Source organism: Echinops telfairi, unplaced genomic scaffold (assembly GCF_000313985.2).
Source record: "Echinops telfairi isolate 266 unplaced genomic scaffold, ASM31398v2 ScPeMD7_22;HRSCAF=79, whole genome shotgun sequence".
Classification (NCBI taxonomy): Eukaryota; Metazoa; Chordata; class Mammalia; order Afrosoricida; family Tenrecidae; genus Echinops; species Echinops telfairi.
The window spans coordinates 3,068,363-3,080,369 of NW_022103919.1; the positions used below are offsets into that span (position 1 = coordinate 3,068,363).

The 12,007-nt window shown below is 60.3% G+C and overlaps 2 protein-coding genes across 3 annotated transcripts in view; one reads left to right on the forward strand and one right to left on the reverse strand.

The window, feature by feature from the left end:
• The first annotated feature begins 26 nt into the window (after positions 1-26).
• On the forward strand, positions 27-3,131 carry BBLN (bublin coiled coil protein). The gene is made up of 2 exons (XM_004713280.2): positions 27-178; positions 2,696-3,131. The coding sequence occupies exons 1-2, from the start codon at positions 100-102 to the stop codon at positions 2,866-2,868; spliced, it is 252 nt and encodes an 83-aa protein (XP_004713337.1). The 5' UTR covers positions 27-99; the 3' UTR covers positions 2,869-3,131.
• Positions 3,132-3,938: 807 nt separating this feature from the next.
• Positions 3,939-12,007, reverse strand: part of CIZ1 (CDKN1A interacting zinc finger protein 1) — a 14,509-nt gene continuing 6,440 nt past the window's right edge. The window contains exons 5-16 of one of the 2 annotated variants that reach the window (XM_045288562.1): positions 11,450-11,528; positions 11,148-11,256; positions 10,170-10,705; positions 9,853-9,974; positions 9,426-9,614; positions 8,750-8,874; positions 6,394-6,481; positions 5,794-5,907; positions 5,448-5,609; positions 4,827-4,896; positions 4,555-4,676; positions 3,939-4,299 (exon numbers count right to left, since the gene is read on the reverse strand). In XM_045288562.1, coding sequence (XP_045144497.1) covers positions 4,084-4,299; positions 4,555-4,676; positions 4,827-4,896; positions 5,448-5,609; positions 5,794-5,907; positions 6,394-6,481; positions 8,750-8,874; positions 9,426-9,614; positions 9,853-9,974; positions 10,170-10,705; positions 11,148-11,256; positions 11,450-11,528 — 1,932 coding nt within the window. In that variant the 3' untranslated portion in view covers positions 3,939-4,083. Of the gene's footprint in view, positions 4,300-4,554; positions 4,677-4,826; positions 4,897-5,447; positions 5,610-5,793; positions 5,908-6,393; positions 6,482-8,749; positions 8,875-9,425; positions 9,615-9,852; positions 9,975-10,169; positions 10,706-11,147; positions 11,257-11,449; positions 11,544-12,007 lie in introns of both variants that reach the window. The other variant, XM_013007398.2, reaches the window with a different exon arrangement.

A 12,007-nucleotide genomic window follows, 5' to 3' on the forward strand; every position in this document is an offset into this window, starting at 1 on the left:
GCACCGTCTGCGGCTGCTAGGTTCCGCCCGGCGCCGGCTTTCGGCGCGACCCACCCGGAGTTCCATCCTCGTGCGGCCCTGGTGGCACCCGAGCCCGCAATGTCGGGCCCCAACGGGGACCTGGGCACGCCGGTGGAGGCGGATGCGGAAGGCGAGGACGACAGCTTCGGGGAAGCAGGTGACCGAGGAGGGCCTGATGCGACCTTTGCCATTGCAGGGTTGTCCCCCTGGGACCGGGAATTGGGACCGGGTTTGGGGTTTGGAAGAGCTCTCCTTTCCTCCACCCTTAGGTGGGTCCCCAACTTGCAGGCACTGCCTCGGGTATGCAGGGTGACCGGGTCCCTGGAAACTGCGGCATTGGAGAACTGGGGGGGTCTGGCCTCAGTTTACAGGTGGGGGGACCCTGGGCTATTTGTTGCAGCCCCTAGGGAGATCAAGGCACTAGAGGGGGGTGGGGTCGGTCGGGTCTGCAGGAGGTGCTGACCGGTGGGCGCACTCCCTCAGCTGAATCAGCATCTCCAGGCTGGTGGCTGGTGTGGTCCCCAACCCTTGCTGATGTGACCTGTTTACAAAGCACCCTGTTGAATGCAGGACTGCAGGGGTGGGGGGTGAGGTGTGGACAGGCAGGGAAAACCAACCCCCCCCCCCATCTGTGAAGTTAGGAAAAATGATTAAAGTCCCCTTCACTGAGATGTGTCAAGAGTTAAGTGAAAAAGTGAATGGTTCCCAAGCATGCAGATGATGAGTGGTTATTCTTATTCTCCCTTAGTGAAATAAAGATTGGTTTAACTTAGAGAGAAAAGCTTAGTAAATGTGAGGAAAAATTTTTTTTCCTTTCCCTTCCCTTTTTTGAGCACTCTTTCACACACCACACGATCTACTCATGTAAAGTGTCCAATCCAAATCGCACCAAATCAACTGTAGAACCTCTTCATCATGGCCTGCTTCTAAAGCAGCTGAGTGACCGTGTGAGCTTTAGGGACATGCTGGTGACCAACCGCCAGTTGTCTCTGATCACTGGTGGCAGGAGAGCCTTGGCCAGGGAGTGGTGTAGCCGCAGTGAGGCCCTGAAAGGATCTGCCAGGGGGAGGTCACCTCCGGGGTTTTGGCAGATTCATAGGACTTGGAGGAAGGTGGGCAGAGGATGTGCTGGGCAGAGAAGGCAGAGGCTTGCAACTGGGCAGTGCCCTTGACACCTGGACCAGTGCCTCATCCAGGAATGGTATGGGAACTTCTGTGCACGCGCCCCCCCCCCCAATCCCTTCTTCTGGCCTGTGTCCCATGACACACAGTGTCAAAGATAGTGATGACCAGCTATTAAGTATTTGCCGTGGCCAAGCTGGCCCAAACTCATCTACCGCTAATCTCACAATCCCCAACCCGTCATAATCCCCCCTTTCCAGAGAGGCAATAATTTACTGGCATGCAGCAGAGCTGCAAATCAAAGGAGGGCTGCCTGTCCCTGCCCCTGACGGACCCTGGGCTAATGCCTTCCTTTGTGGGCCTCAGTTTACCCATCTGCACCACCAGCGAGGTAGTCTAAGATCCAGCTGAGACTTGCCAGACTGTCCTCTGTGAGGTGCGCCACCCATGGGGTGACGGGTGCCCTTCCTCCTGAATGCAGACCCAGTCACACCCAGTCATGCTCGTCTGGCCTGGGCCTTTTCCAGTCACTACCAGCGACTTCCCCTTGGGGCCCGAGCTGGTAACGGAGTGTCTGGTCCGAAGGGGCCTGAGTCATGGCTTGGCTCCGGGCTGGGTTCTGCAATGGGCACGGGCCCAGACCTTGGCCCCAAAGGACAGCGTGTCTCTGCGAGGACGGGTCAGGAGTGGCAGTGGGGGAGGCCAGCAAAGGCTTTTGGGGGGAGGTGTTTTGAACTGGTCCTTGAAAGGATGGTGAGGTATTCCAGGCGGCAGGCAACGACAGAGTTGAGCAGAGACAGAGAGGCTAGAAATCAGTAGCTTCATTCCTTCACCCAGCAAAATGCCTACTGTGTGACAGCACAGCCCTGGGGAGCAGCAGTGCTCTAGGCCAGACCCACACTGATAACCACCGCGTCCATCCCATCCTATGCAGTGGGGTCAGGAATAGGGCGTGTGCAGGAGGGCTCCCTGTGGCACCATCCACGCTGAGACTTGAAGGCTAAGTGGGATTCATTCAGGACGAGGGCAGGGAAGGCAGGCAGGCAGGACGCAGTGTGTCCCGGGCAGAGGCAACAGCGTGTTCAAGGGGCCGGAGACAGGCAGAGGCAGGTGTGAGGGAGGAAAAGGCAGGAGAAGGGAGCCCCCGTGGGTCCTGCTGCAGGCCTTGGGCTTTATCTTGAGGGTGCAGGGGACCCCAGCTGGAAAGCAGGGCCTGTCCAGGGCGCAGAGGGGAGGGAGGTAGGCCCTGGGGACCGATGCCTTGAGTGCCCGACTCGGGGTTTGAGCTCTGGGCAGCTGCGGAGGGAGCAACACTTCCCCGGTGAGACACTGGCTGGCTGGGCACCCTCCTCCTGGAGACAGGGTGGCGCAGAGCCCTTCCCCTCCTGCTAACCCCATCCGTTCTCCAGCCGTCAAGCATGAGGCTCCGGAGGCTGCCGGGGACCTTCCCGAGGCAGAGGCTGGGGGAGCGTGTTTGTGTGGACGCGCGCACGCGCGTTGGGGGATGTCCCAGGGAAGCACGGGACCCGGGCTGTGTCTCCCCTTCTTCTAGAATATGCCGCCATCAACTCCATGTTGGACCAAATCAACTCGTGTCTGGACCACCTGGAGGAAAAGAACGACCACCTCCACGCCCGCCTCCAGGAGCTGCTCGAGTCCAACCGGCAGACGCGCCGAGAGTTCCAGCAGCAGCTTGGCGGCGCCGCCAGGGATGCCGCCCACTAGGCTCCAGGAGAGCCCAGCCAGGCCTCCCGGCTCCAGTGCCTGAGTAGGCAGCTTCTCACGGGCTGGCCTGTGGGTCCCCGGGTGAGTTTGCCTGTCTGGGTCACCTTCACAGCGCTCCCAGGCCCTTGCCGCCCAGCCAGCGTCCCATCTTGGAGCCAGGGCATGGGCTTGCCACCCACTCACATTGCCTGTCTGCCCACCTCCCGAGCACTCCCTGCTCCACCCAGGCCTTGAGTGTCCCCATTAAACGGGTCTCTCCCACAGCCCTGCCTCTCGCCTCTCTCTGCTGCTGGCTGGGGCTCCAGGGGTCCCAGGTGCCCAGGGGCAGTCGAAGGCGTAGCCTCGGATCAATCATGTGTTGGCAGCTCACAGCCAAGGACACTGAGGGTGCAGCTGGGGTAAGGCCTTCTTCCCACCCGAGGCGGGTTGGCCAGCACTGCGACCCCAGCCTCAAATGTGCTGTGCCCTCTGTTGTGTGACCCACTCAGCTTCTAGGGGCCTTTCACAGAGACAACCCAAGGCCACAGACTGACCTGTGCCTGCCTGACCTTGGGCCTTGCTCTCCCCAGGTGGCTAATAGCAGGCTTGGGCTGGCTGTCTATCGCTAAAGGTCTTCCCACGCGGGGAGGTCCACTCATGATTCATCGAGGGCCTAGTTGTTGAAGAGGGCTTGTCCCACCTCCCACCCCCTCTAGGGATGGATCCAAGAACTCGGAACCACAGGCAGCACAGAGGTCCAACACTGAGGCCCTGGCACTGAACCTAGGGTACTTACCAGCCGTGTGACCTTGGGCAAGTCACTTGACTTTGCAAGGTCTCTGTTTCTTTGTCTGCAAAGTGGGGAAAACCACAAGGCCCTCTTAGGGCCATTGCAAAGAGTACATGAGACTGTCCCAGAAGCCCTGGTAAATTACTTGGAGGGGTGGGGGCCCTGTGCTGAGACACCTTGTGATCTCCAAGCCCCTGCTTCTCAGGCCCTGCAGCCACACTGTGCCCAGGGAGGCTGGACCTGGGCCGAGAGCTGGCTGGGGTGCCTCCCTTGTCACAGACAGACAGACAGACAGACAGAGTGCTGGGGAGGCCTGTGGTGCGGCCAAAACTACATTTTATTGGATTTCAAGTAAAAACACTAACCCCGTCCGTTTCCCGACACGCTGCTGTGACGCATTAGCAGGCCTGGCCCCAGAAGCACTGGCCGGGCACTGATACCCTTTATCAGGTTTTCAGGCGGGTGGAGCGCCGGGGTAGTTGGGGCTCAGGGGGTCTGGCTGTCACCTTGCTGGGGGTTTTGGCTGTGTCCTGGGTGCTGGGATGGCTGGGCAGGCGGCCTCCTGAGGTGAAGAGGGCCGTCAGGGCATTTCGGGCGTTGATGGCGCACCGGCGGCTCACGGGCCTGGTGGTGGGGCTGGGGTTCTTGGCCGCCTTGTGTTTCTGGGCACAGAGGGTGGGGGCCGTGATCAGGGATTCCTCCCTACTCACTGCGCTCCTTCCGGGCCAAGCCAGCTGGGATGTACTGGGGGACCCTGGGTGGCGTGCTTACCCTCTCTGAGCCCAGTCTCGGGAGTACACAGCGTGATTCCGAGGAGCAAGTGCCCAGCCCCACCCTGGCTCTGACTCCTTGATGGTGGAGCCCCCCCACCCCTGTCCCAGGAGGGAGGTGGCCCGGCTGTCCCCGTCAGAGCTCACCTGCAGGTTCTCGAAGTGGGCCAAGGACCTGCAGTGGGACTGCTGGGCTCCAGAATTACCCTGGTAGAACTTGCGGCACACGTGGCAGACGTACCCCATCACGGGCACAAGGAAGTCCATGCCTGTGGGACAGCAGGTCTCCACACTTACCCCTGTGCCCGCCAGGAGTGCCCCACCCTCTCAAGGGGCCCACTCCAGGGCGGGGGTATGGAGCAGAAGAGCCGAGGGCATGGGATCAGTGGCCCGGATCGGCTGTGGCAGCGGGGTCTTACCATACATGGTGTTGGGTGGGTGGGTCTCAGAGTCCTTCCACTGCTCACCAGCTAGATCCCTGGGCCTCACCTGGCAAGGGACAAGGGTACTCCGTGGCTTGGGCTGTGCCCGACCCTGGGCGCTCCCATCTGCCTGCCCCTTGGTCACCAGGAGGGTGGGCGTGCCTGCCATCCATCCTCTGCCTCTAAAGGGCAAGCCCGCCTTCCAAGTCTGTACCTTCTCACCCCAAAACCAAACTCACTGCCACGGGATGGATGCTGGCTCTCAGCGACCCTATAGGACAGGGTAGGCTTGCCCCCGTGGGTTTCTGAGGCTGCAATAATGTATGGGAATTTCTATAAAGCCCTGTCTTTCTCCCTCAGAGCGCTTCTGGTTTCAAACTACTGACCTTGCAGTTAGAAGCCCCTAGGGATCCCTTTGCCTTGTAGGCCTGTGCAAATTCCACCTGCCGAGCCTAGAATCATGATGAGTGCTTGTGCAGTCCTAAGTGCGGAGTTCCCATTAATAAGAGCGTGTGGCTTGCATTAGCGCCCCACAGTGCGGGCTTCAGGAGAAGGGGCCTTTCTAGGCCGGGAGGCCAGCCTCAAGCCTGCTTCACTTCATCCCCTCGTCCCCAGCACCTGTTTGCAGAACGCTTCCTCAACCTCGATTTCTTCTTCCTCTTCCTCCTCCTCTTCCTCTTCCTCCTCCTCCTCTTCGTCCCCCTCAAAGCAGCCCACAGCATCCACCGTGATGAAGTGATCCTCATCTTGGCCAGCTAACTCTTTCTCCAGCATCTTCAGCTGCCCAGGGGAGAGGGCAAGGGGCCAGTCAGCTCTAAGCAGCCACCCTGCCACGTCACCCCCAAATCTCATTCCATCCAGACCTACAACGAGCTGGGGCTGAAATAGACCCCAGCCTGCTGTGTGGCCTTGGCCATGGCTCTGGGCCTCTCTGGGCCCTGCCCTCTGAAGGAGCTGGGGTTACCTCCTTGGTTTTCTCCTTGTGCCCCTGGGACTTCATGTGCTCCACAAACTTGCGGGGGGTTTTGAAGTAGCGGCTGCAGGCCGTGCAGAAGGGTCGCAGGGAATGCTTGGCGATCTAGGACGAGGAGGGCAGGTCAAGTCGGGGCAGGCAGTGCAGCCCCGGGTGAGTGGCCAGGTAGTGGCAGACAGAACTCACTTCTCACCTGCAGGCCCACCACACCTGTAAAAAGCCCAGCTGCACACTGCCCCAGCACCGGGCAGCACCGGAAGCTAGACCAAAGCATCCCTTCCCTGTGCGGCTGGCTGAGAGATGGCAGCAAAGAGACAGGGCACGGACAGGGAGGACAGCAGTCCCTTTAAAGAAAACCACCAGCCACATGGTTGAATAGCAGGGCAAGATACTGCCTTGCCCCCATTGGACAGATGGGGAAACTGAGACCCAAAGATGACATAAAAGATGGTTCATCCAGGAACCACACATTGAGCGATGGCCATGAAGATGCCAACATCTATTTCCACCGTCCCCCGGGACCCCGCCGGCCTCAGCCCTCGGCTTGGAGCTGGCCCAGGCTGGTGTCATCCGGTCACGCAGCCTGCTCACCTTGTGGTCCTGTGTCCTGCGGTGTTGGATCAGGTCCCCCATGTAGTAGACCTGGCAGGTGTTGCACCAGCGCCTGGGGGGAGGCTCTCTGAATGACAGAAGAATGAGAAGGTGCCGACATGACATATTCTAATGAGCAGCTCTCCCAGAGCACCCCATACATGCAATGCCATTCCCTATTCCTATTTAAATTCCATTAGGATCTTCCTTGGAAACGTGAAAGGCCCATCCATGAGGTTCATCCGGATAAAAGCTTTATCAAAAATAACCAAGGAGAGTCTGGGGGGTCAGAGAACCGAGGCAGAAGCACTTGATCATTAAAACAACAGTGGGGCTGCAGCGGATCAATGAGGCAGGACAGGAAGTCCAAGACAAGGCCCGACGTGGGTAAGAACGTCACGTCTGGTAAATGGATGTAGGGAAGCTGTGGATAATGCAAAGGTGAGTCAGAAAGTCTTGCCGTGAAGGGGCTTCAAAAAGCTCATGGAAAAGGTCCATTAGCTTTTCGTTCGATTTTTGTCCAAGTTTTGTGACGCCCCTCCCCTCCTATGAGGGTTACAGTGTGTGTTTAAACACGGCTCAGTCATCTGTGGCTACACTCAGACAACCAGACCCACTGCCACTGGCTGGGCTCCCACTCGGGGCGGCCCTCGGTAGATTTCAGAGATGGTGGGCCTGGCAGTCCGCTGCTAGCCCACCACACCAGCAGGACCCCTGTCAGTCTAGGTGGGGCCTTGGAAGGAAAGGGCCCCATCTGCACCGTGGCGTTGGAGGGGAAGTGCTGGCCAGCTAAACTCAGCGCGGACAGGAGGGGTGAGTGACTGTGGGGGGACAGTCCAAGGGGACAGGCAAATCACTTCTGACACAACGACCCGATAGGGCAGAGAAGGCCTGCCCTGTGGGCTTTCCGGGGCTGTAAATCAGCGGTTCTCAACCTGGGGGTCGAACAACCCTTTCACAAGGGTCACCCGATTCATAACAGTAGCAAAATGAAAGTCGTGAAGTAGCAACAGAAATAATGTTACGATTGGGGGTCACCACCACATGAGGAACTGCATGAAAGGGTCGAGCATGAGGAAGGTTCTGAACCGCTGCTGTAAGTCTTTACAGAGCAGGAAGCCTCAAGTTTCCTCCCTTGGAGCTACTGGTGGGTTAGAACTGCTGACCTCACAATTAGCAGCCCAAGCAGGGTGCTTTCTTGGGGCTTATTAGGAAGTTTTAAGAAAGCTGAAAATTTCCTTGCTGAGAAGAGGCCTGGGACGTGACACTGAGGAATTATTTTCCATCATAATGCATCTGCTCGTTCTAGGGTAGCCAAGGCTGTCCGATGAGGATGCTGGCGGGGTGTATGATTCTCAAGTGTAATTCCTGGGTCTGCCAGCAGAGGGCGGCTTAAGGCTTGAGACCCAACCCTGTAGCTGTTAATGGGAGCAGAAAGTCCCTGGTGGTTTTGAACTACAGACTTTGTAGATCGCAGCCCAGTGCGTAACCACCAGGGCTCCTAAGGCTCGAGCAGACGCCGGGACCCCACAGAAGGCAGCTCCTCTCGCTGAGGGGGGAACGAAGTGACGAGGCTCCCTAACCCTGGAGGGGTACAGCACAGGCCCCCTGAGACCTTCTGCCCCCATCTGGGGAGCTTCAAGAGATGAGCTATAAACTCACGCAGCCCTGTCCCTGCTCACTGTGACTGAGGGCCTGGCCGGCCTGGGATGGATGGGTTCGGTCTCCCAGTGTTTGCTTTCCATTTTGAAACGGGGAGTCTTCACGTCTAAATCTAGGTTTCTGGGTCCTCTGGGAAAGCTGGGAGGGTGGAGGAGGGGCGGCTGCCTATGAGGTACAGTCCACACCCCTGAGGGGGCCGGGCCAGCACGGCCCACGTCTCTCACGGATGACGCCTCACAGCCCCTGCAGGCCCAGGGCCTTCCACAGGAGAGGTGGCACTTAGGTGGGGCTGACCCCCCATGAAAATGTCACACGGAGAGGCGGCGAATCAGGAGGTGGACCTGGCCCTTGACATCGTGCCCCACCCCCCAATCAGAGGCAGATACAGCTGTGTCCCCGCCCGCGCCTCCCCCGTGGCTGGTCACACTGTTCCTACATGGATGGGACCCTAACAGACTACCTGCTTCACGGTACCTGATACCATACCCACCGCCAGGCCAGCTTAGGGACGGGGAGGGCTGAGGTTCCCACGCACACAAGGCGCAGCGGGCACAAGGCTCCAGGGAGGGCAATGCTGAACCCAAAGAGCTTGCTAATGGACGCATCAGAGCCTTGGTGGGGAACTCGGCCTGGCCCACCCTCCGAGTCTGCCCACTCAGTGCCCGGCACTGAGCCTCTGAAGCCTCCCACTCACTCCTGCTCTCTCTCCAGGACGTCCCGGGGCACGGGCAGCAGGGACAGGAGGCAGGCCTGACTCATGTGCTGGATCTCCCCAAGTCGCTGCTGGTGCTGGGCGCCTGCCATGTGCTCCTGGAACTCCTGAGGCAGGGAGGACGAGGGTGAGGCCTGGGCCCGGGCAGGAGGATTCCCCCCGCTCCTGCCGTGTGGACAGCAATCTCACCACAGCCTTGGGAGGGTAAGCCAAGGCATGGAGGGAGCACGCACCAGCCCCCATGTGTGACCTTCCGGGGAAGAGGCTGGCTGTGTGTGGGGAGGTGGGGTGGGGGGATGCTGCCTGGGAATGCCCAAGCCTCAAAGACAAAGAGCTGTCTGGTTAACACCCGGTCTCCGTGTCCACGCTTGGAGCAGAGTTGAGAGTATTGGAAGGGAACGGTCGCGGTAACAGGGCGTGGCTGTGGGTGAAAGCTCACCCTGGACCCAGCCTGGGGCTGGGTGACTTCCAGGCCAGGGTGTGGGATCTGCAGGAGCTGTGGCAACCCCCACACAGCCTTCAGCCCGGCAGCCTAACTCTGAAAGGTTGTTCCAGGGGCAGGGCTTGTAGGGCCTTAGTGCAGCTCCGGGGAGGTAGGTATGGAAGGGGCAGGCTGGACGCCACCCCCCCCCCAAGGCCACGCCCCCGGGTACAGTACCTGCTGGCTGGGGCAGCTGGCCTTACAGATGTAGCAGAAGAACTGTAGGCCCTGTTGGGAAGGCGTGCTGGCAGCAGCGGGGGTGGAGTCACTGGGACGGGGCCCGGGAGTCAGGGGGGCAGTGCTAAAGGCCCGGCTGTCACTGCTCTGCAGGATGGTGACCTTCAGGGAGCCCCCGGCACCCCACATCTGTACCAGGAGCAGAGTGATCACTTCCATGTCTTACCAGATGGGGGCTTACGTGGGTCAGCGCCAGCCTGGACCAACCCAGGTCTGCTCTGCCTATGTGCCCCAAGGGATGGGAGGGCTGTCATCCCATGTCACAGATAGGGGAAGCCGGGGGTGGCGGGGCCCTGACTTGAGCTCCCCCTGCAGTCCCCAGGGCCCAGGCTGGTGCCTCAGCTCCCACAGTAGCGTCTCTACGCACCCTGAGCATCTCTCCAGCTCGCTTCTCACTCTCTCCTGCATCTGGGCGGCTGGGCGAGTGCTCTTGGCTCTCCTCCACACGGAGCTGGCTGTCCACTGGCCCTGCCGCGGCCTCCCCGGGGCCTGAAAGGACAGGTGGGCTCGAGTTCCCAGAGGCCAGCTTCCACCCAAGCTCAAGGCTGCCTCTTCTCCCTACAGCCAGGAATGCCATGGGCCCGGGGTGGGGAAGGCAGGCAGCCAGAACCTGGTTCCTGGCCCAGCCCTCAGGCCCGGGCAGTCAGTGCTAGAGAACAGAGGGTGCTGGCCGAGCTCGCTTACCTCCTCCAGCTTCCGCTGCATCCGGCGGTGTGTCCAGCACCACGGTCTGAGCTGGAGCCGGTGCTTGCTCTGGTGCTGGCACTGCGACCTGCAGCCGCACCTGCTCAAGGGGCGGGGCCCTTGGCTGTGCTTGTGTCCGCAGCTGTGGACATGTCTGGGTTTGGGCCTGCTTCTGCAGTGGTGGCTGCGCCTGCCTTGGAGGCTGGGAAGGTGCCTGTGGCCGCACCTGGAGCTGCACTTGCTCTGGTGGCTCAGCCTCCGCCTGCGGCTGCGGTGACACCTGCTTCTGCGGGGGCACTGAGTGCTCTGGTGAGGTCTGTGTTTGTGCCTGCTTCTGCAGCTTGGGCTGCACCTCGGCACACGTTGGCTGCATCTGTGGCTGCGTCTGCAGAACCCGTGGGGAGAGCCCAGGTGGCGGGCAGGCTTCCGGAGGCTCAGGAAGCACCTCAGGTGTCTGTGTCAGCTTCGAGACGCTCCCCCGGGCCTGCGGCTGGACCTTGGCCTGTGGCTGCCCCTTCACTGCAGGCTCTTCTGCCCTGGGAAGGAGCCACAAAAGTCAGTTTAGTTTTGTTTTGTTTGTTTGTTTCTTACTTCCCAGAGGCTCAGTGGGAGTTCCCAAGAAAGACCGAGGCCCAAATTCTGATACTTACTCGACCACTTGCAAGCCCGGTCCCAGGGCAAGCCCCTTCACCTCTCTGGGTCTCGGTTTCACGCAAGGAAATTGGGGAGAACCAAGCCCCCGCCCCCTGCTAGCACTTGAAAGCCTGCTCACCCTGCGCCCCTTTCTGAGTTTCCAGATACACACTCCACCCTTCTGCCTGGCCCCCGCGGTGAGGCTCAGAGAGCATGAAAACGATGGCAGAGGGGCCCAGGAACCCTAGGTAAGGGGCAGGCTAGGTGTGGCCTTCCTCAAAGCACTCCCGCAAGACAGGAACAGGTCCTGTGCTAAGCCCCAGGCAGGCTCTCAGCACCAGCTACCTTTTTAGCCTTTTGGCTGGTGGCTCTGAGGTCTCACAAGGCTCGGGCTCCGGTGTTGGGATGCGTTTCTCCTGAGTGACATCCTCGGGGCAGCAGGGGGACCTGTGACCTTTAATGGAAGGTTGAGGAGTGACCATGGACCCTGGGCTGAATTCCTACAAGCTCCAGAAGACGAGGCTGGGGTCACCCCCACCCCCCCTCTGCCCACCTACCTGCCTCCCAGATCTGCTTCAGCTCCCACCAACACCGTGCCTGCCCGCCTCAACCCCGTGCCCTCGGAAGGGCCAGCTGCCCTTGCTCACCTTCAGGTGTGTCAGTGCCGGGCTCGTCCACTTCCCCAGACCCCGCGGGGGGGCCTGCCTTGTCGTCCGCGGGCATCGTCTGAGAAGAAGAATCCTGCTTCCTTTCAGAACCGTTGCTGACATCTGCCAGCCACTCTTGCACATGTCACCTTGCCCTTCAGTGGCTGGCCCCGCCCCCTGGGGGTACCCATGGCTGGCCTGGCCCCAGAGCTGCCGGGCAGATGGTCCTCCACACCCCAGGAATCGTGTCAAGGAGGGTCCACGTCGCTGCCACAGGCTTGTGGGACACATAGCCTCTCCCAGACCCACGGTGCTGTCTCCTGGATCCCCCTCCCCTTCTGAGGAAGCAGCCAGAGCTCATCTCTGTCTGAGCCCCCTCCTGCCTCATCTTTCTCTGCTCCCCCTCGTCCTCTCTGCTCTGTCCACACTGGCCTTCCCTCTGGTTGTCCCAAGTCCCAGGCCTCTCTGTCTGAGCCCCTCCTGCCTCATCTTTCTCTGCTCCCCCTCGTCCTCTCTGCTCTGTCCACACTGGCCTTCCCTCTGGTTGTCCCAAGTCCC

Coding starts and splice junctions, on each gene's coding strand:
- BBLN (XM_004713280.2), top strand. CDS start 100: ATGTCGGGCCCCAACGGGGACCTGGGCACGCCGGTGGAGGCGGATGCG. Junction 179..2,695: donor CGACAGCTTCGGGGAAGCAG/GTGACCGAGGAG, acceptor CCCTTCTTCTAG/AATATGCCGCCATCAACTCC.